A 23,395-nucleotide genomic window follows, 5' to 3' on the forward strand; every position below is an offset into this window, starting at 1 on the left:
CAGTGGTGTGCTTCCCACCTCTCTTCAGAGCAAGGACACGTCCTGTGCTCTGAGGTGATGACCTGGCTGGCAAAGGGCGCCGTAGAAACGGTCCCTCCAGCCCAGAGCGAGTCGGGTTTCCACTCCTTGTCCCCAAAAAGGATGACGGCCCATCCTTGGTCTCAGAACACCTGAATAGCGCCCTCATAAAGAGGTCATTCAGGATGATCACCCTGAAGCAGATCCCCTCGCAAATTCACACAGGGGACTGGTTCTTTCTCTGGACCTGAAAGGTCATACTTTCACATCCAGATAGCCCCCCCATCACAGACGATTCTTGTGATTTGCCTTCGAGGGAGTGGCTTATCAGTATACGGTCCTTCCTTGGATGGTCTCTGGCCCCCCCGCACTTTTACGAAGTGCGTGGATGCGGCTCTTTCCCCTCTAAGACAGATGGAAATCCGCATTCTCAACCCCCTCGACGACTGGCTCATTCTGGCCCAGTCAGAGGTGGAGCTACTTTCACACAGGACCCTCTTCCTCAGCCACTTAGAGCGGCCTCCCTTAAGAGCGGCACAGCTCGCCCTCTCAAAGCGTTTCAGAGAATGCTGGGCTTCAGCATCACCAGTGCTACAGCTGGGCTCGCTTCGAATGTGGCCCCTCCAACCGCGGGTTCCACCCAATGCATGGCGTCACGGACGCCTGCATATCAGGGTGAGCCAGGCCTGTGTGAAAGCCCTGGCGCCCTGAAAGAAACCACGATGGATGGAGAGGGGCGTGGTCATGGGAATGGTCTGCAACAGGAAAATTGTCATGACATACGTATCCAACACAGGTTGGGGGGGCGCTGTGTGAAGGCAAACCGACCTTCGGCCATTGGTCGAAAGCGGAGATGGGCTTCCACATCAACTGCCTGGAGATGCTAGCAGTATGTCGAGCCCACCAGTTTTATCTGCCAGACCTAATAGGATGCCATGTGCTGATTCGCTCAGAAAACATGTCCGTATTGTCCTATATAAATCACCAGGGAGGTCTCTCCTTGAAGCACCTCTTCATTCTGGTAGAGTGCCTTCTGGAGTGGGCTCAGCTCAACCTGCACTCGCTGAGAGCAGCGCACATGCCGGGCAGATTGAACCAAGGAGCGGATATGTTATCTCGGAGCAATGTCCCCTCAGAGGTGTGGATGCTCCATCCACAGACGGTTCGGATGATCTGGAAGATCTTTGGCAAGGCCAAAATAGATCTTTTCGCCTCCAAAGACAGCTCTCACTGCCCAATTTATTATTCGAAGGTCAAGGACGCGTTGGCCCACGATTGGCCCAAACTCCTCCTTTATGTATTCCCCCCGATCGCCCTGATTCCACAGGTCATCAGGCGAATCAGGGAACAAGGACAAAAGGTTCTATTGGTGGCCCCCTTGTGGGAAAAACCCAACCTTGGTTGTCAGAGCTGACTCAGCTGCTGGCAGCAGCCCCCTGGTTCGTGCCCCTGAGACGGGATCTCCTCTCTCAGGCGAACGGAACAATATGGCACCCTCGGCTCGAGTTGTGGGCTCTCCACCGTTGGCCACTCGACTGGAGCCTACCAGCCTCCCAGAGCGAGTGTTAAACACTATTTCTGAGGCTAGAGCCCCATCTACGAGACGTCCTCTATGACCTTTAAGTGGTCCGTTTTCTCCACTGGGTGCCTAGACTGCGGTAAAAACCCATCTACCTCTGAGTTAGCGGAGGTTCTGTCCTTCCTGCAGGAGCTGCTGGATAAAGGACATTCCCCTTCCACACTCAAGGTGTTCGTAGCAGCTATAGCAGCCTTTCATGCCCCTATAGCAGGCTAATCGGTGGGCAGATACAACTCAGTTGTCTGTTTCTGAAGGGAGCCCAGAGGCTGAATCCGCTTGGGGCCCTTACCGTCCCTACATGGGACCTGCCCCCTGCATTTCCTTTTGAGCCGCTACAGTCTACGAACCTTCGGTCACTGTCGCTGAAGACTTCTCTGCTATTAGCACTAGCGTCGGTTAAGCGAGTAGGAGACCTACAGGAGCTCTCTATTAGCCCTGCCTGCCTGGAATTCGGGCCCAACGACTCCAAGTTCGTCCTGAAACCAAGGCATGGTTACGTACCCAAGGTACTTTCAGCTCTGTTCAGAGCTCAGGTCATTACACTCTCCGCTCTTCCTCCTCCTGAGGAGGACTGGGAGTTATCCTTGTTATGCCTTGTCAGAGCTTTGAGGATCTACTGTGAGTGTTCCGCCTCCTTTAGGCGTACGGAACAGCTCTTTGTTAGCTTCGGTAACTGCGCCAAAGGGCAGCCGGTCACGAAGCAGAGACTCTCTTAAGTGGATAGTGGATGCTGTTATGCTGGCGTACTCTTCTTTGGGCCTACAATGCCCCATTGGAGTACGTGCCCATTCTACTAGAGGCATTGGCTCATCATGGGCGTGGTCTAGCGGTGTGTGTCGATTACAGAGATTTGTGCTGCGGCTGGCTGGGCCTCACCGTCCACATTTGCTAGGTTTTATAACCTGGACGTACCGACCTTACAGGCCAGGGTCCTCTCTGCTTAGATGAGCGTAAATGCATACGTTGTGGGAACAATCCTGACAGAGAATTCTTGACTGCAAGCTCTCTGGTGGGTTCCTTGCATACTTCGGTCCTGGAAGTACTGAGTACATAAGGAGTTACATGGAACGATCACCCAGGCCAAGCATAACCTCTATGAGTTTCAAGATTCAAGATTCAAGAGTTTTATTTGTCACATACACAATTATACAGAGTATAACCAGCAGTGAAATGTAGGTCAGGTCCGCTCCAAGGACAATGCAATTATAAAGTATACAAATATTAAGAGAAGAAAAGTAGAAAAAATAAAATAAAATAAAAGAATAAAATAAAAAGATAAGATAAAAAATATAAATATAAATGTGCAGGTCAGTATGTTGTTGACTTAAATAGTACTAAGAGGAATGTGCAAACTAATGTGCAAAAAAGTTGTACAGGGTATATAATAGCAGCAATATGAGGTAGAGAAAAATTATGAATAGCTTATTGATATGGTGATATTTACATGGAGTCAAGTGATGTTATGACACAGAGTTAGAGTTTAGGAGCCTGATGGCCTGGGGGAAGAAGCTCCTCCTAAGTCTCTCAGTTTTTGCCATCAGGCTACGGAAGCGCTTACCAGATGGAAGCAAAGTGAATAGACGGTTACCAGGGTGATTTGAGTCCTTGATTATTTTGACAGCTCTATTTTTGCAGCGTTTGAGGTAGATGTCCTGCAGAGAGGGGAGAGCAGACCCTGAGATGCGCTCAGCTAAGCGCACAACTCTCTGTAGTGCTTTGCAGTCCTGATTGGAGCTGTTTCCATACCACACAGAGATGCACTGAGTCAATACACTTTCTATGGTCCCTGAATAGAAAGTTTTCAGGATTGCTGGTGAGACCCTGAATTTCCTCAGCTGTCGCAGATGGTACAGTCTTTGCCTGGCTTTCTTAACCTGTGTTTGGATGTGTGTAGTCCAAGTCAGGTTCTCGGAGATGTTTACACCGAGGTACTTGAAGCTGCTCACCCTCTCCACAGGGGTCCCACTGATCATAAGAGGAGTGTAGGGCTGCTGCTGTCTCTTCCTAAAGTCCATGATCAGCTCTTTAGTTTTGCTCACATTCAGAGAGAGACAGTTGTCCTGGCACCATGATGTGAGTCTCTCTACCTCATCCAAGTATGCGGTCTCATCGTTGTTGGAGATGAGGCCCAGAACCACAGTATCATCAGCGAATTTGACAATAGATGTGGAGCTGTGAGAGGACACGCAGTCGTGCGTGTAGAGAGAGTAGAGCAGGGGACTCAGGACACAGCCCTGTGGAGCTCCTATGTTCAGAGTGATGGAGTTTGAGGTGAACTGGCCAACTTTCACCACTTGAGGTCTGCCGGTGAGGAAGTCTTGAATCCAGTCACAGAGTGAGGAGTTTAGGCCGAGGTCTGTGAGTTTAGATGCCAGCTTGATGGGGACTATAGTGTTGAAAGCTGAGCTATAGTCAATGAATAGCAGCCTTACATAATTTCCATTGTTGCTATCCAAGTGTGTGAGGGAAGAGTGGAGAACGGAGAGTTACGGAGAGTTTAGCTCGCTTTAGCCCGGAGTATACTATTGCACTTCCCTATGGGCATTAAATGCTTATGGAGGTATATTATGCAGTCGTTCCTCTACCTTAGCACGGCGTGATTGAATTGTGTTCCCATAGCGTCTTTAACAAGACGTAGTACGAGTGGAGTATCGACAGGGAACATACTCGGTTACTGTCATAACCTTGGTTCCCTGAGATACGGAACGAATACTGCGGACTTTGCCGTGCCAGGTAGCTGCACGACTCAGTCATCACCTCAATCAAAGTAACCTGAGGATCCTATGGCGAAACGGCCGCTTCTATGGCCAGATGGCGCCTCCCATTCTGGCGGGCTTTGTCGCCATAGGCTCGTGCAGCTCCGCTGCCAACCCATTGGTTCGTTTTTTACACACTGCACGAACCAATAGTCATGCAGTTTCACTGCATGATTGAATAAGGCTTCAGTTCAGGAGAAAAAAGGCTTTTTCCCATAGCGTCTTTAGCGACACAGTACTCGTTCTGTATCTCAGGGAACCGAGGTTATGACAGTAACCGAGTACGTTTTGTCATTTTGTGTGTATGTTTAATAGGTTTATAATAAGTGTACATTTTAATACACAGAACATTATTGTCTGTTGGTGTGTGGATGCTAATATATTTATTTTTATAGTTATCATTCTTGGTACGAACGGGGCTTTAGAATCACTTTTAACCCTTATGAAACCAAATAACATCATGACATGAGCAACACTCAAATAATTATTATTACTACGTATTTTTAAAATGAGTCTTGGAGATCAGTTTGGTGATGGAAGAGACACAAACAGAAATTACACACTAAAATGTAAAACAATATTACACAACTTGTGTGTTATTCTTTAAATATGCACAGAATTGATGTCATGTGTCAACACATATGGGCCAGCAACGTGTGTAAGAGGAACGGACTCACGCTCTGCTCCCTTCTCCACTTTATGAGTCAATTAGCTAATGGTGCTACTCAGACTCATAGATTCCAACTTATTCACTCCTGCACGCTTTCTCTGCCTACCTGCTTCTTTTTACTCCAGTTAGGCCATGCCTGTCCCAGCCTTCTTGTATTTCCTAATTGATTTCCTCTAGCAATGAAAAGTATCACTCTATCTTTGCTGTTATAAATTTTAACCTTGATGAAATTGATTTCCTCTCACATCGTAAACATGCTCTTTAACCACAACAAAATCCCAGGCAATAAAACATTTAGAACGACAGACAAGGAATCAAGTTTCATTTCCAAAGGCATGATCATAACCAAAGCAGCAGACGGAAAAACTAATAACAAAGATAAACAGAAAGCTGAGTGTCTTTCATAGCAGACACAACACGTCCTAGATCAGAAGAATGCAGGACAATGTGTCCTACTGACCTCGACAAGTAGCGTCCTAACATGGTTGTCATAACACTGTAGCTAGAAAAGGACAACCAGCAACTTAAAAATGTCCTTCAATCACACAAACAGTGACGGCCTTCACTAAAGCCTTCTGTAAGGTGACTCCATATGTAATAAATTACATTGTGCAAATGAGTAACTCTGGAATCGATGGATAGCAGCGTACAGCTATGTAAGCAAAACTAATTTAGCTTACACAATTCCTGATTATACATTAGCTTACCACATTCCTTATAAAACATGGAAAGAGATCTTGGAAAAAAATTTAAGCTATATTATATCACGGCTTTTTCAGTGTTGTTACTGTAAACTAAAACTACAATTCAGGAATTGTAATAAAGCTGATATAAACTAAAATACTCTATAGATATTAGATGAAAAAAAAGAAAATTACAAATGCTTCCTTAGCAACTACCTGAAATAGGCTTGAAGTTGACCAAAATAAAAAATAAGACAAAAGCACAACAAAATTACTAAAACGCAAAAAGAGAAAAAAAGAAAAGAAAACCAATTCAAAATCAGTGTTATTATTGTAAAGTAAAATCAGAACTCAGGAACTGAAATAAAGCTGAAATAAAATAAAATATAAAATGAAAAAAAATAAAATACTGCCTTAGCAAATGAAATAGGCTGGAAGTTGACCAAAATAAAAAAAACAATAAGACAAAAGTACAACAAATAAATAAAAGAAACCAATCCAACATATTAATAAATATCAATAATATAAATATATTAATATAAATAATGGTACATAAATAACACTGGCCTGTTCCAGCTCACCTGTTGTTGTTCCTGAGTTTGACATGGCCATCGGGCTGTAAGATTTGTCCGTTTTTCAGCCAGGTGATCTGTGGGACGGGCTCACCCTGGGCCAGACAGGTGAAGATGGCAGTGGTGCCCACTGGGCGAGCAATAGACTGAGGGGGCTGCACAAACTCTGCAGGGGCTGTAGAAAGATACAGAGGAAGAGTAAGCAAGAGATAATGAGAACTCCATTACTGGCAATACAAAACAAGAGATCATTAAATAAAAAGGCTTGACATTTCTGAAACCTCAATATCTGTTGGAAAATATCTCAGTATATTCACTAGGTGACTATACTAATGTTCCCATTTTCACCCAGTTCCATTTCCTTATGTCCCGTATATGCTATTAATGACAATAGAAGTATTTGAAGAAGAAAACGACAGCACAATGCTGAGAGAGGGAGGGAGATTGTATACGTGGCTTTGGCTTTATCACATTTATAATGAATGTATTGTGACAGCAAGGGGTGGTAACAGGACTAAACTTAGAGAAAGCGTCAGATTAACTCAATTAGAGTAGGGCAAAAACAGATTTCCCAGGGCCAGGAGAGGAAACTGACAATCCATAAATGACACAGTGTGAAAATTAAAACCGATTAAGCGCTGCAAAACAGATGTGGGGGGCTTGGAAGGGATACTTGGACCGCACACCTCTTTGAGCCCCCCAGACCCTTCAGCTGCCCCCAGCCTCACCAGATACCCTCCTCCTCCTCACTCACCACGTGGTAATGCTGCCAAATGACACAGATTGTAGCTAATCCAATAGTCATTTACTGCTTAATTAGCACACATTTAATCTTGGAAAATTTGAAATTGCTGACTGATTAGCAACCGTTTGCTCATTTGTATCCATTTTAATTAACATCGCACCTTCATATTCATTCAGGGTGCAATGGCTTTAATTATTAAAGTCCTTTAATCGGCAAGTGTTGATCTTGCTATCAGTCTCTCTCCTTTATTTTCTGTGTTACCAGCTTCTCTCAATAAATAAATGATAATAGAGGTTCTAACTGCTCTCAGAGGTCTGTCCAGTGCATCTCACAGCCCTGCAAATTAGTGCTCTCTTTTCTCTTCTCTTATCCCTGAGTGCACGAGAGAGAGAGAGAGAGAGAAAGAGAGAGAGAGAGAGAAAGAGAGAGAGAGAGAATGGGGGAAGGGTTGAGGCAGAGAGTATTGATGTACCACTGAGATATATCATCTGAGACATCTCTTCCTTCTTTTCTCTCATTTAGTTCTCTCCATGGATTTCATTTTTTTCTTACTACCAATTTTTTACCTTACATTTTTACATTACATCTCTTTAAGGTAAATGAAGTGTATTACAGTGGGCAAAAGGCTGCTACACCATCTGGCTACTAAGATCATATCAATTCTCAGCTACACCTACAGCGCTGCTCCCGCTATCATGGTCTACAGCCGCTAACGCCAAAGGCATTTCCAGTATGTATTGTTACTCAGGAGTAATTAACTACAAGTAGTGATGCTACTAAAAAAAAATTTTTTCAGTAGCTTGAAAATAATTAAATAGTTAGTGCAGTGTAGTTAAACTAAAAACTTGAATATGAAATGTTGTTCTGGCAACTTACCGAAATAAGCTGAAGTACTACAATTACTAGCACTAAAACAGTAATAAAGCTAAATACAAATGTAGCTACAAAAAGCACAACAAAATGACTAAAACTTAAACTAAAACAGAAAATATAAAAATAAAAGCCATGTCAAAATTTAAATAAACAATACAAAAATATATAAATAACACTAAAACGCCAATGCTGTGCAACCTCTCTTGTATTGTTGGTCAATATGATTCTTTTAATTGAATTAGTTTGGTTCAAAATCACAATAATTCACAGATTTTAGAGGATGTTTGTTTTATTTGATTAATTTGTTTATTTGATCTCTTTCAAAGCAAATATGTTTAGATACAGTTGTTCAACACACAGTGTTGTAGCATCACTAAAAGTGTATTTTGTCTCATTTAAAAGTTATAAAAAGTTTGCAGTTTTGGGATGTTTGTTTCAAAGAAAGAGTCACCTTGCACAACTAGGCGTCCCTGAGCAGTTCTGCGCACGCGGGTTCCTGGCTTGTTGGCCGCACAGACGTAAACGCCAGAATGTTGAACTCTGACATCAGAGATCATCAGGTTTCCTGTTCCTAGAACCTGGATACCCTCAACTCCTATTGGCCGGCCATCTGAAAGAGAGTTGAAGGCATAGTGTTGACAAAGACAGACAAAAGATAAGAGAAAGGGGTCATAAAGATCATTTCAAAGAGAATTAAAGCGATCAGTAGAGGGAATAAAAAGAGGCATTGGAGAGAAGATAGAATCACATGATTATCCAGCCATAAAATCATTTCCTGCCCCAGAGAAACTCAAAATAAATTTAACAGGACAACAGAAGCATGTGATGAGCCTTAGAATTTAACAGCACCGGTTAAATGTGACTAATTATGGAGCACGAAGCACCATCCGTTGTTCTGCACTGGGGTGAGGAAAATCTTAAGAGAAAGGAAGAGTCAGAGAGAATGAGAGAGAAAAAAACACCACCTCTCATATATAAAAAGTGTACAGAGATAAAGTAAGGGTCTAGAAAGAGGGGCTTTGGACATACGAGACGACCTATGAATGCCAGTGACGCGGGATATACCATGTTACCATAGATATCTCCCATACGCGTGTAGAACACACACTTCTGCATGAGCACTGAATCGCATCAGCTACTATAAATCGTATCAGTCTAGATCATCTCACTCACTACAGCTGCAATTGGACACTCCGTGAGGAAAAGTGCTAATAAAAATTAACAATCCCACTAATCACATCTTCCATTCATATTACTGGCCTCTCAGGTCTCTCATTCTCTTTTGCTAATGTGCCTATCAAAATGACATTACAGACAGTGTTAGATATTGCGGCAGAGTGCAGTTCATCTGTTGTGAGTTACACAAACATTTCCACTTTTCAGTCAGCAGCTGTTTGAAGCTTCTCAATTCGGTTTCACACCGATAATGATAGACATTTATCTGTCTTTAGAGATACACACTTTTAGTCTTTCATGAGTTAATTAGCATGTTCAATTAAATATCATGGAGACACTGACATAAGTGTGTGTGTGTGTGTACAGCATGTGCCAGACAGACCCTAGTCAGAGTAACAACATATTTCATTTTTGACAGGAATAAAAAATGAGGCTGTGCAAGAGAAGTAAATATACAGTGTGCTTAACGAATTGTACAGTTATAGCCTTTAACAACATGCTAACTGATCTGCTGACGAAATATCTTCTAAAAACAAAAACGATGAAAATGGTTTCGAAAGTTTTGAAGTGATTTCTATACAGGACATGTCAAATTGTAAAAACTGTCTATTCTCAGCTGAGTGGTTAAGCTGAATTTGGAACATGATAGACTGTTTCTGCAGGTCTTCCAGGTCAAAACCAGGCCCTCCACTTTAATAAACAGTTTCACCAGCTAGTCTTGCGTCCTTTCAAAATGCGGGAATATCAAGACTGGAACATGGGTAAAAGGGATACAACTAATAATAATAATGTCATTTTAATGAATAATACTAATAATTAACAATGAAATATTCTATTCAGCAAAAATACCTACAGAAATTGAAGAAATTGTGAGAAAAAAAAAAAAAGTTTAGATTTAAGAAGAGGCTGCAGCAGCTATACTGAACCTGATGGCAAATCTGCAGCCAATGCGCATTATCGGATTGTTGTTGCTTTGTTTTCATATTATTGTCTGTGTCATTATTCTTACTACTTCTTAGATGCTATCACTGGCTAATCTATTACTCCTTGACAACATGTTTGTACCCCATAATGTGTGCGAATACAGTTAGGTGTGAATCAGCTTGGATGTATGCATTTGAGGCGAACGGAACTCAGGAAAAGCCCTTGCTCCTAAAGATGATGATATAAATGCAGAATGGCATTAATCACTAACTGTTGGAGATCTATCACATTCATTACTAAGCTTACCGTGAAATCTTGCTTGAGAGAGAGCAGTTGGTATGAGTCAGAGTAAATGTAAGTATGATATATTAACCTTAAAACACATAAATATGGTCTGAACTGGTTATTTAAATGCAAAAACTAAATGCTACAGGCCTCAAGATGGGATGATTCAGAAGGAAAAAATGTTTTCCTTATTTTAATGCAGGGACACACAAACACACACACACATAAATGCAGATATAAACATGTTCCAACACAAAAACGACATCGATCACTCGAACACCACCTCAGAAGTAAAGATGAGACACTGTTTTTATCTCCATTAATCATTGTCAAGATAAGACAGACAGATGTGGCAAAGAACGTTCAATGACCAAAATTGACTGAAACCATTTTTAAGTGTGTGGCTTTAGAACTCGGAGCACGCTTAAAAATAAATGAGCTATTTTTCACACAGAAACTAATCTCACTGTACAGTATCAGCCAATTTGATCTGTGAAATCCATGTAGATTGGACTGTAAATTCCTTTAATACAACAGCCATCTTTTTAAATATGGTCATATAATCAAAAATTTCATTTTCTGGATCTTTCGAACTAAACAAGATTGATGTACTATGCCAGTGATGTTCAAAGGTTTGGAGTTGGTAAGATTTCTGTAATGTTGTTGAAAGAAGCCTCTTATGCTCACTAAGGCTGAATTTATTTAATCAAAAATATGGTAAAAACAGTAATACTGTTAAATATTATTACAATTTAAAACGTATTTTCAATAATCAGCATTACAATTTTCAGCAGCTATTACTCCAGTATTCAGTGTAGTGTACATGATCATTCAGAAATCAGTTTAATATGTTTAATGTGGTGCTCAAGTAATATCTGTTATTATTATGAATATTGAAAACAGTGCTGCTTCACATTGTTGTGGAAAACATGTCACGCCCCCAGATTCTTGGGTGAATGGTGAGTTCTTGCTGAACATCTGATACATTTTGGTACATTGAAAAATAAAAAATAAAACTATTTTCAGTCAGAAACCGCTAGTGAGCTGAACATGACATTCTGAAGTAAAAAAAAACTGAAATTTTAAAAGTTTTTTAAACCCTGGGTCGTGACCCTCGGATGGGTCACAAGACTTAAAAAAAAAAATGGGACGCCTGCAGGCAAACTTAACTTTAAATAAACAAACAACAAAGCGAAAGTAAGCTGCAGCCACCTTACGGCAGAATACAATGTGTATTTGTGTTTGCGTGCTGATTTACAGCGCTGAGCATTGTAGCCAAACACAGGCACGTGTGTTGATTTCTGGAATTTAATGGCCAATCAGAGGAGTTTCAGAATCCACTCAAAAAGCCATAGTTTTTGTTCAGTCCTTAGTTCTGGAAGCTCGCAAATCCTCTCATTATAATGAACAAAGTGTACGCAATATAAATAAGAAAATAATTGTGCAGTTCCTTGATTATAACAGAATTTTCTGAGATGGCAATAAACTTAAATTAGTGAATATTAAGGAAGTGCTCTTTGCTTCTTAGGCCTTTATAGTCAGAATTAGATTCAGAATTAGAATTCTTTCAGAATTAGAAGTTTTGTTTTTCATGCTGCTCCGTGCTTTGTTTTTCATAGATTAAATTTCACGTGGCATACACGGTACAAAGTTTCAGGAGTGACATCCACATATTAATGGGGGATTCTCTCTCGAAATCATGATGACTGACATTGTGTTAATTATAATGGACTGGACAAAATATGGTTCTATGTACTATTTCTAAGCCATTCAAACTTATTTAAGCCTCCATTCTAATATTTCCTATCTATCTATCTATCTATCTATCTATCTATCTATCTATCTATCTATCTATCTATCTATCTATCTATCTATCTATCTATCTATCTATCTATCTATCTATCTATCTATCTATCTATCTGTTTAAAAAGAAAAAAATCTTTTTTTTTAAGTAGCTCTTAAAAAAAGTTTGAAAACCATTGCTCTAACAGAATGTACTCTCCCCAGTCCACCAAGACTATTTTTTACCCATAAATAAATTCTCTCATCATTTACTCCCCACATGCCGTTCCACACCTGTATGACTTTCTTTCCTCTGCTGAACATAAAAGAATATATTCTGAACAGGGGCGTAGCATATGGGTATGCAAGGTATGCACAACGTGCATATGGGCCCGTGCAGATTGGGGGACCGCAGAGGGGGACCTTTTATTTAAAACGAATGTATTCTTAATTTTTGGCCACAATCAATATGCCTTAGAACTTTTGCTTTGGAACAAGTAATAGATTAATTAGACCAAAGATTGCCCATTTAATATAACCAAACTGGATTATACCTCACATAACACCATCTAAGAGTCGGTGGCAAATTCCAGAAGGACTGTGGTAGAAATACATCTTTTTCTAAAATTACATGCAAGCACTGCATTGTCATGGTAAAATAAAATAATAGTTAATAAAAAAAAACACTTTGTGAGGTTGGTAGCTAGCTAATTTAAAAGACTATCACAACTGTATCACATCTAGCTTAAGCGACACCTGCACTGTTTTAATTCTCTTTCTTTCATTTTAATTCTCTTATATTGAAAGATTATCAAAAAGTAGCGATTCCTTCCATTGAGACTACACAAAGCCATAATTGAAATAACAAGGATATTGTAAATGAATTTGCCAAAAGAAAGACCCAGAGAATTAAACTAAATGAAATTATTACAACTAAAGTGTGAGTAGAGAGTAGCTTTTCTCTTTTTTCTTTCGGGCGGCTGTGCCAAGAGTCTGTTTGCTTTATAGTAAATATGGCAGCGTTTAGTGCCACAGGATTTTTAGAATATAGTAAAAATATATATTTTTTAAAAAGTCTGTGGTGGACAACAAATGATTTATGAAACTAATAAAACAATATTGGCAAAGTTATACTGTTGGCACCACTGAAGTAGGTTGTTATGTTACGACTGTCATGATTGTTCACAAGCTGTTTTATGGAAAATTTTCGAAACACTAATTGATCGATTTCATGAGACATTCATTTTAGTAAATTGTTCAGATTTTTTAACGTCTTCTGATATTCATTCATATTTATTTTGTGCTGTAGAAAAGAGGAAAAGATGACTGATTCACATGTCGCTTGAACTGAGGAAAATGCAGTGATCTCACACCACATTAAAGAGCAGAAAACACATTTATTGTTTGTATTTCATAATAAAATTGAAAATTTAAATGCTAAGATTTGTGTTATATTAAAAGCAAAAATGCTACCAAACATGCTGCAAACACACCGGCACGCTACAAATAGGCTAATGAATGTTAAATATTATTTCCAATCATTTAAACCATCAATAAAACAGCTTGTGAATATTCATGCAAAGTTATTTACCTCAGAAAAGACAACAATAAAGATTGATGTGGAGCCCGCATCCTATAAAGTTTGAGGTGGCCCATACAAATGTTTTTGCATGTGGTCCCGGGGCTGACTTGCTATGCCACTGATTCTGAAGTATGTTTTTGACCATACAATGAATCTATCGATTCCTAAAGAACATCACTGAAAGAAAAAAACGTTTCTTTTATGTTCCACTAAAGAACGCAAGTCATACAGATTTGAAACAACACAAGGGGGAGTAAATTATGACAATTTTCAGATTTGAGTGAACTACTGTACGCTTTTAACTCTAACTAAATTACTAAACAAGACACCTTAACTAATACCATAAGTGGACTTTAGGGAGAAAAATAAGATTATTAAATAATTTAGGATATGTAAATAATTTAGAACCTTTTTAAGAGAAGGTTTTCTAGATATAGATGCATCGGCTCATTTCTTCTCATCTCCATCCTCCATCATGTTACATTACCTTGCTGGAGGAGATTTTTCCCTTTTCTATTTTTCAGTTGATTGGGTGTTTTATAGTCAGTGTGCAGTGGAGAGCATATTAAAGCTCTCAGCAGCATTCTTGTCGGAGCTGCGCTGGGTTTTGCTGTGAGAGCCACTCGAGGCAATTCAGAGAGAAACTTAAATGAGTCTTACCCAGTCTACTCCACGAAACAATTGGGCGAGGATAACCTGTGGCAACACACTCAAAGATGGCGGTCTGGTGAACTGTGAGAGTGAGGTTTTCAGGGCCCACTAGGATCATGGGTTCTTTGTAAACAGATGACTGGGAGCCTTCAGGAAGAAAAAGGTAAAGCGAGTCACAGAAAGAAAATTAAGTGGAAAGACTCAAGAAAGCAGAGAAGAATTTTTGAGCATACCTGAGACTGTGAGCTGAGCTCCTGCGCTGTGTTTGACTCCTGCACTGTTGTGTGCAACACAGCAGTACATGCCACTGTCCTCAGGGCGAACACCAGTTATCTGCAGCACACCCGTGGGTAACAGAGTAAACCTGCACAGAAAAGACAGACACAGACAGGCCCACAGTGAGAGGGAGACATGTATGTGCCAATAACACTGGGTACATCCCTTTAAAAGTCATTGTGTGTAAGCATGTGTATTTACGGTAATACCTGTCATCAGAGGTATCCACGGGTCGCCTGTCTCTTTCCCAACTGATGACTGGCTCAGGCAAGCCATGTATTTGGCACTGAAATCGCCCAACGCCTCCCAGCTCTGCACGCACTGAGCGTGGCTGCACATGAAAATCTGCCATTGCTGAAGACAAAAGACACAGAGAACGACAGATTACTTTAACCCTTCATACACATATTAAGTTCACCCACGTAAATGCAATTAAAATACCACCATTTGAACACTTAAAAAGAACAATATGCCCACACCCTCACAGTAAGCACAGTTTACAAAAGTAATGAAGTAGGACAAAAAATGTTTTATTTGGGCCTTTCAATCTCCCACCATGTGAAACTAGAACTTTGCTCTTCCCAAAACAAAGTGCTAGAGTATACAAAGTGCTGGTCCAGACAATTAATAATACAAGATCCAAGATCTGATGTGCTCTGATCTATTCACATATTCAGAGGTATACAATGTTCATCTGATGCTGCAGTAAGAAAGACAACACTGTGAAATACACTATATTGCCAAAAGTACTGCCCCCCCCCCCTTCTAATGAACATGTTTGACTACTTTAGTAATTTCTAGGAGTACAAATCTTAATGTTTAAGCATATAATGATATTCTACGGAATTGTGTGCTTCTAATTTTATAGCAACAGTTTCGACAGAACCCTTTTCTATTCTAACATGACAGTGCCTCTGTGTATAAGGCACAGTTCAAAAAGACATGATTGATTCAATCGGTGTGGAAGAAATTGACTGGTCTGCAGAAAGCCAAGTCCTGATCCCAGCTGAACACCTCTGGTGTGACTTTAAATGCAGACCTTGAGCCAAAAACTCATCACCAAACACTAATGACTTGTATAGATACTATAAGGACAAAAGTATTGGTACACCCCCTTCTTTAGAACAGAAAAAGGCTAACAAAACTGTGGCAACAAAGATGGAAACATAATTCATGTATTTAAAAACTGTATTTCCATCTCTGTTGCAACAGTTTTGGACGTGTCTAAAACGACAGTACCCTTATGTACAAGTCATTGGTGTTTGGTGACGAGTTTTGCTCAAAAATCCAATAAATAATAATATTAGGAAATGTTTATTTGCACAAAATCAAGCATATTAAACTGATTTCTGATGGATCATGTGACAGAATAATGGCTGTTACAAATTCAGCTTTGCCATGACAAGACTAAATGACATTTTAAAGTATATTAAATGTATATTAAAGTTAAAGTTACTGTTTATTAAGTTAAAGTTACTGTAATAATATTTCACAATATTACAGCTTTATTGTATATTTGATCAAATAACTGCATTCTTGGTAAGCATAAGAGACTTCTTCAAAAAAATCTGAAGTGTCTTACCAAACCGTCTTACATATTTATAATGATAATATACTGTATATACTTAACATTCCATGTTTAAATTAGGATTTAAACATCTTGACTGAACCTCTCTTAATCTGGCCTGCTTTACCACAAAATTACCCATCAGTGAAAAACAAAAAACACATCCTCCAATGAGCCAATAAAAAAAATAATTATTAATAATTATTGATTCCATAACTGATCATTTATTCTTTCACAGCTTTAGAATCTTACTTTCATTGCTCAAAGACATGAAATCAAACAAAACTGTGCATTTGCATCTGTTCATGGCCACTGTGTACCAGAGAAAGCGTGTGAGCATTTGAAAGGGAGCATATAGGTGGACTGTTGTTTCAGCAGTCAGATGCCGCTCAATGAAAGTCCATCTATCCTGCAGGACAAGAAAAGCCAGAAGCAACCAGTTACAGTATGATGATCAGGATTTGGACCCTTCCAGATCCGTATAAGGCAGTGATTTTCCAAAGCCTCTCATTGGGCTGCGGCTCACACAGCGTGTCCCGCAGGAGCTCATACTGAGAGAGGGCTAGAGAGGAGGGGAGGAGCTGGAAACACAAACACAATTAGCACGAGGTCTGTCTCTCCCGCAGCCAACCACCGTCCTCAAGACAAGTGCTCTTATTTAAATGTTGGTCGTAATTAACTTGAACCAAGCGGGACCGTTCGGAACACTCTTAGCATAACAAGAGGACTGGGCCCCTTCTGCGTCCTCTCACACTTACCTCTCTGTGTTCTTTTTGTGTCCTACTGATATACTTTTCCAGCTAATCTAGCATCATCGAGCTCAGAAGGAACTCCGGGTGGTGTTTGGCGGCTTAAACTCACACAGTGGTGCTTCTGTAACTGGTCGTTTTGTTTCGTGTGAGTCAAAGAAGGCAGGCAGAAGCGAGAGGGAAAAAAGCATTCTCAGAGAAGGAAGGGAAAAGGGCTCCCAGAAAGGCATCTTTTCAAGGCTTTCACACATATCTCATTGATTGCCTCTGCAGGAGATGTGAGACACAGAAAGGAAGGCATAAATCGAATGAATCTCTCTCTATCTGTCTCCACTATTTCTATTTTTATTATTTATCACTCCACTGTGATTTCAATCAACTTTCCCACAAATGTGTCCAAAACATTTCATTTATTATTTACTGTGTATATAACATCTCTCTCTCTCTTTTTTTTAAACATCATCATGTCTAGATCAATGCCAGTCTTTTTAGTGAAACTGTGAGCATCACAAGAAGACATCATATTTAAATCCCAATTAAATAACACTGCAATTCATCTTTTTCACAACCCTTCTGAAAAAACCAAGTCAAGATCAAACTTGTATTTTAAACGTGCTCTATTACTGGTCCAAGTTGGTCTACCAAACCTAACCAGTTTCACCAAGTTTGTGTATTATCTGAGTCAGGCCCAGCCAGCTGGTAGGGTACTTGTTCAACCATCTAAAAGAGCTAGGACCACCAAAAACCAGGTAAAAGCAACTACCATGCAACATTAAAATCGTGTCAAAACAGAAGTACCAAGCAACAGATGATTTCTTCCATATTGTGATGTACATAAGAGTAAAATGGATTTTCAAAAAAAAAAAAAAAATGGAAGCAGATCCAGCATTTGTCACCAAAGACTGGAAGATTGAGATATAGACAGGTAAAAACTAGTGAACAAAATGATTAACATGCATTTGTTCAGTGTTAAAAACTATGTTCTTGCCTTAAGCCCCGTTCACACAGAGAACGATACCTATAAAGATAACTGTATTAGTGCCCACACCGGCGGATGATATCATCTGTTTCTTCTGAGCACATGCTCGTCTACCGCTCTAAATTCTCAAGCCCATTACAGCAGGATTGATTCTAATTGCTGTTTTTATCGTTCATCATCTGTAAAAAAAAAAAAACGTTCTGAAAGTGATTCCAATGATATTGTTTCTCTGTGCCTTTATCGTTATAGCTGTGGTGTGCACTCTGCTATTCTTTAAAGGTGCAATAGAATGCATTGATACAATATTTTAAATTGTTCTCTGATATCTACACAGAAGGTATGTGGCTTAGGTAAGGGCAAAAAAATCTCCAGAAACGGTTTTACATGTCCATTTAAAACCCTAGGATTTCTCCCTAGAATGAAATGGTCTGTTATTACCTTATTTGGAAGAGTCGTGAATAATAATGTTGAGCTCTGCTCTGATTGGCTGTTTCACAGTGCTGCTCATTTCAGTAGCTCACACAGCAGGAAGGAAATACAGGGAAAATATATAAATATATATATATATATAAATATATATATATATATATATATATATATATATATATATATATATATATATATATATATATATATATATATATATATATATATATGTCAATACTTTCTCGTGCAGTTCTATCGTTGGGTAATTATACTGTAAATAAAATACGAGCATCAGTGAGCCGCTATTAATATGCGGGGCATTGAAACTGCTTTGGAATGCACAATGACTTTTTAGTTTCACTTTCAAGATTCGCAATCGCACACACTCTGTTTATACCATGGAGCGGCAGTACTTACCACACATTTTACAAGATCAGATGCTTGTCAGTGGTGCTCAGGATCTGTAAATCATTCACCATCATCCTCAGTCATCTCTCCTTACTCCATTTATGTGGTAAGTGAAATCTTATGTACTGTAATGTAACAGGCTACCGCTAGCAAGAAGCTAACCATGTCCCTTTAGTGGCTCGCTTTATTTTATTAGAAAGCGTTATTTACTTTCCGTGCCTTTCTGAACACAGACACCAACCCATCCCTGCACTTCACATCCCCTGCACACCCTGGAACATAACATCTATTTCCATGATCTGCCATTTTCGCTGTTGTCCTCGCTTGTTTCTTCACCATACCTGCAGAACTTCTGATGATTCGGCTGTGCAGGTTCGGTTGGCGGCTGGCATAGAACATGGGTGGGTATATACAAATGTTGGGGGCATACATATTAGTGATCCTGACTGTAACATCACAATTGGTGTTATGTTCTGATTTGCCTATTTTTCAGTGGTCTTTTGCATTCAGGAGATGTACATAAGGAGGAGGAAACAATGGTGTTTGAGGCTCACGGTATGTCATTTCCATGTACAGAACTGTTATTATTCATCTATGCCAAGGTAAATACAGTTTTCCATTCTATGGCACCTTTAATATTGAGAACAATTTTTAGAACTATATCTTTATCGTTATCTTTATAGTATCGTGCTTGGTGTGAATACGCCTTAAACTTTAAGCATAACTGTAAGCATAGAATAATAATTTGTAATTTGAGCTGCTGGAATGGATTTCATATTTATATCATTTGTGTATTCATTCACATTGTGTTTCATAGAGCATATTTCTCAAATATATGCAATCAAAGTCTTCTTACTGTGATCATAGGCAAACACAGGTATAAGACCATCTATTGTATTCTTCTGTGCAAAATAGCATTAAAAAAATGCAATTAATTTGCAATTTTTTGTTTCAACCACAAATGGCAATAGACAGGCCAAACTGACACAAAGAGGGGTTTTTCCAGGGTAGGTCTTATTAGGTTTGTCTCTTCCTAGGAATCAAACCAATGGCCTTACACCACCGCTCTTTCAGGTACAGAAACAATTCCTGAAGGCAAGTTCTGAGTATTAATTTCTGTTTTGTATTTGAGGCATCAGAGTGGGTTGTTTCTACTGTCAAGAATGTTTCCTCAGTTATGTTTTATCAGGTCTTCTGCTTTGAGCTTTTAGCTTCTCATTAGCAAGAACCCCTGCGTTGCTTCAGTCCCAGCACCCTTCCTCACTCTGGCACCTGCACATCTCTCAATTTCACATCTAAACACAAACAGTCATGGCTGAGAGTGTAGCGGCTGAACCAGTGGGAGTACTGGAGCATATTGTATCTCTCTGTGAACTCCTCCTCCCTCCCCGTCCTTCTGTTCTCCTGCACTCTGTCTCTCTCTCCTTGTTTTCATCTCTTTGTCTATTGGTAGTGTTTCAGCATCACTGCTTCTGAGCTGTGCCCTAATGAGAAAAGTGCCATTTCCTGACATGCTCCAACCTCTCTTCTTCACGGATTCACAGCAAGCAGCAAGCTGATTAAATTTTAAACAGACATTCCTTACAGCCTCAACCATCAAGGTATCCTGGTGCTAGAACAAAGCAAATATTAAGTATTAAATTCTCAGATTTTTTTTATTGCTGTGCATAAAAGTGTTATTTATTCACTTGATACTGCTTGATGACTGCTCTTATAGTTTTTATGTAAATTACATCAAAAACTGTAACGTATTATTGGAAGTTCAGTCACAAACACACACCTGTATACGGTAAATCTGATAAAGAGAATGCAATATGATAGTTGGACCCCCTGCGATGCTCTGTCCTTTACCACCGAGTTCCACAGAGGTTCCAGCTGTAGCCATGGAGCATCACTTTTTTCATTAAATGTTGCCCCAAAAACACATTAATACGTAAATTAGATTTAGTTTAGAGATACATTGTTTATGAGAAAACCCATTTACGGCCATTTTACACATTTTGCAGAAAGAAAAAAGGTACATTGAATCATTCTGTTATAACATAGTTGAGAATCATCTTTATACAAAGTTTGGTAAAAAAAAAAAAATATCTTAAACTAAAAATGTATTGGTGATTTAAAAAATCTGTTGTTTTTGCCCATGCATGTTCATTCATGTCTTTTTAGATTTTCAAAGAAATTGAGTCCCGATGTCCTCACCCGAGGACATTGCATAACAAGAGGATAAAACACAACCACTCAGAGCACCAGGGCTTGGTTTCTAATCAACAAAGCTGTGTCTACAGCAGGTTACTACGGCAGTTATATGCTCTTGAGACAATTATCAGAATAACCATCACTACTGGTGACCTGCAGCCTCCCCCAAACATTCTGCGGTCAAATCGTGGCCTAGAGACACCTGTTAAAACATATATACACCCTGTGATCAAAATCCTATTTTCAAATGCCATCTTTCCAATTTTAAATTTTACAGATACATAAGAATAGTACATTAAAATGCATTGTAATTTTTAAAAATTGCAGGGTGAAAGTTTTAATTATCTGAAATTCACTCGATTGTGAAAAGTGGTTTCTCTAAACAAGAATGGACCAGGGGGTCAAAATTGGTCTGTTACTGTGCGTTCACACCGCCGGCGGCGAGAGCGTCAAAGCGGCCGGAAGTCATTCATTTTCAATGAGAGCCGGCGGCGAGCTCCGGCGAGAGCGGCGCGGCGAGTCTTGGGCGGTGAGAGCGTCGAGGAGAGTTGAAATCAGGTCAACTTTATGGTAATGAGCTATGACGCGGTTGGGCGGCAACCAATCGGAATGTAGAAGTCCTCCGCTTGAGAGGGTTCCAGAGAACGCAGTTCTGTAAACTTTGGTTCCGACCACATTAGTTCCCATGCAAAATGGAAGAGAGATTAGTTATTGCTGTGGCGGGTTTCCCGATAATATTTGACGTGTCCCTGTTTGTGTACAGGGAGATAAATAAATAAAAATGATAGGGTACATTTTCCCGCTACAACGTTTGTTTTTCAGCGGGAATGCAATTTATTTGCTCAAAACAACACCGATTTGACCAATTACATTAAGGCTACACTTCAATCTGGACAGTTTGTAATGTAGGCTGCACACAAATTAATGTTAATTAAAGACCAAGGCTAGTAAATGTCTCCTATAATGTTGAAATTAGACTAGCACTTAACCATGAACACAAATCCACACCACACAAATGGCTTTTCATTGGCTCAACGTACTTGTTTCTTTTGCGGCTCCTTTAAATACAAGACGAGCATACGATCTACGTCAGAGCGTCAGCGCGTCCACGAATCTTTTCTACAGCGTCTCAGTCAGGGCGGCCAGGGCGAATTTTGACGCTCTCGACGCCGGCGGTGTGAACGCACAGTTAGCCTGACAGAACACATTTTTTCTGCCAAACAAACAAACAAAAAAATATAAAACTAACATTAAAATAAATGTACTTAAATGATTCAAATGTAAATAGCTTGAATTTAATTATAACCGTATTTAATTTGTTTATTCAAATGTATTTCAATAAGTCTATACATTTCTGGTATAGAACAATATAGAGTCCATAAAACTATAGAGGTGTGACTCTGGCAGTTGCAAAAGCAGTTAACAGGAAAATAAGAAATTGAAGTCGTCTATATTTTTATAAGTCTATAAAACCATATTTTTCCCTGTCAACTGCTTTCACAGCAGGAGAGTAGTTTGTAACAGTGTGCCATTAGCCAATCGTTTTTTGATGCCACCTCTTTGGAATGGAGCAGCGCAGCTAAACGGGCAGGATGCGTGACAAGTGGTTGAGGAGGCCTTGAAAAATAAGAGGGCTTGATCAAAAGGTGGATCAAATTATTATATTTTCATTATGGAGGGCCTTTGAATAACATGCACTGAAGAATGCTTCAAAATAGGAGCAAACTGTATAAAAGATGGAATTCCAGAAAAGCAAAAAAATGCAGTGTCAGTGCCAAGCCCATCCAATGTGTTCGTCGAAACCACACCCACCCACATAGAGAACCCCCTTAAGGGCCCCTGCCTTCTGCACTCATACATAAAAATTGGAACTGGTAGAGGCCCACCACTCCTGCCACACACAGATACGTTTATTCAGGAAAACACACAAACAGACTTATTTTAGCATAAGATGAATCACTCCGCAGATCAAATGCAAATGCACAGGTGAAGCATGTACATATAAACACACACAATGTGCCAGTATGAATCTCAATACTCAAACCAACACACCCAAGCTAAGCGGGTGTAGCAGTAGCAGTTTGGATTCAGCAGTCCCAGCAGAGCCGTTTTATACCCCTCTCCATAATAGCCCACTCCACCCACACACACACACATTATTACAGCTTGCCTCTTCCCAGAGCGTCACACAGTGTAAATTAACCAGATCTAATTATAGGGGGGGAGAGGAGGGAGAAATTGAGAAAAGGAGCGTGAGTGTGTGTGCGTGAGAAAAACAGAGAGATTAATTGAAAGGGCTAAGAGGAATATGAAAGAGAAAGAGAGAGCGAGATCTTTCCCTCCATTCATACATTAAGAGCCTAACTGGTTGGAACGTGCTGCTTGGATGCAGTTGATTTCACCATGACAATCACTGTGGAAATGGACAGGAAATCAAAACTCTGACCAGAGTCACAACTGTACACTGTACATACATGTTCTTGAGAAGCCAATTTTTA

General features: G+C 39.8%; 1 protein-coding gene across 1 annotated transcript in view; it reads right to left on the reverse strand.

The window, feature by feature from the left end:
* The window catches only part of LOC306881805 (immunoglobulin superfamily DCC subclass member 3-like), a gene marked incomplete at its 3' end in the record, with an annotated part of 76,410 nt that overhangs the window by 10,686 nt on the left and 42,329 nt on the right, over positions 1-23,395 (reverse strand). Inside the window, exons 3-7 of the mRNA XM_079436086.1 lie at positions 14,782-14,926; positions 14,530-14,660; positions 14,306-14,443; positions 8,348-8,506; positions 6,288-6,453 (exon numbers count right to left, since the gene is read on the reverse strand). Coding sequence (XP_079292212.1) covers positions 6,288-6,453; positions 8,348-8,506; positions 14,306-14,443; positions 14,530-14,660; positions 14,782-14,926 — 739 coding nt within the window. The remainder of the gene's footprint in view (positions 1-6,287; positions 6,454-8,347; positions 8,507-14,305; positions 14,444-14,529; positions 14,661-14,781; positions 14,927-23,395) is intronic.

Source organism: Barbus barbus, assembly GCF_936440315.1.
Source record: "Barbus barbus genome assembly, chromosome: 2".
In the NCBI taxonomy this organism is placed as follows: Eukaryota; Metazoa; Chordata; class Actinopteri; order Cypriniformes; family Cyprinidae; genus Barbus; species Barbus barbus.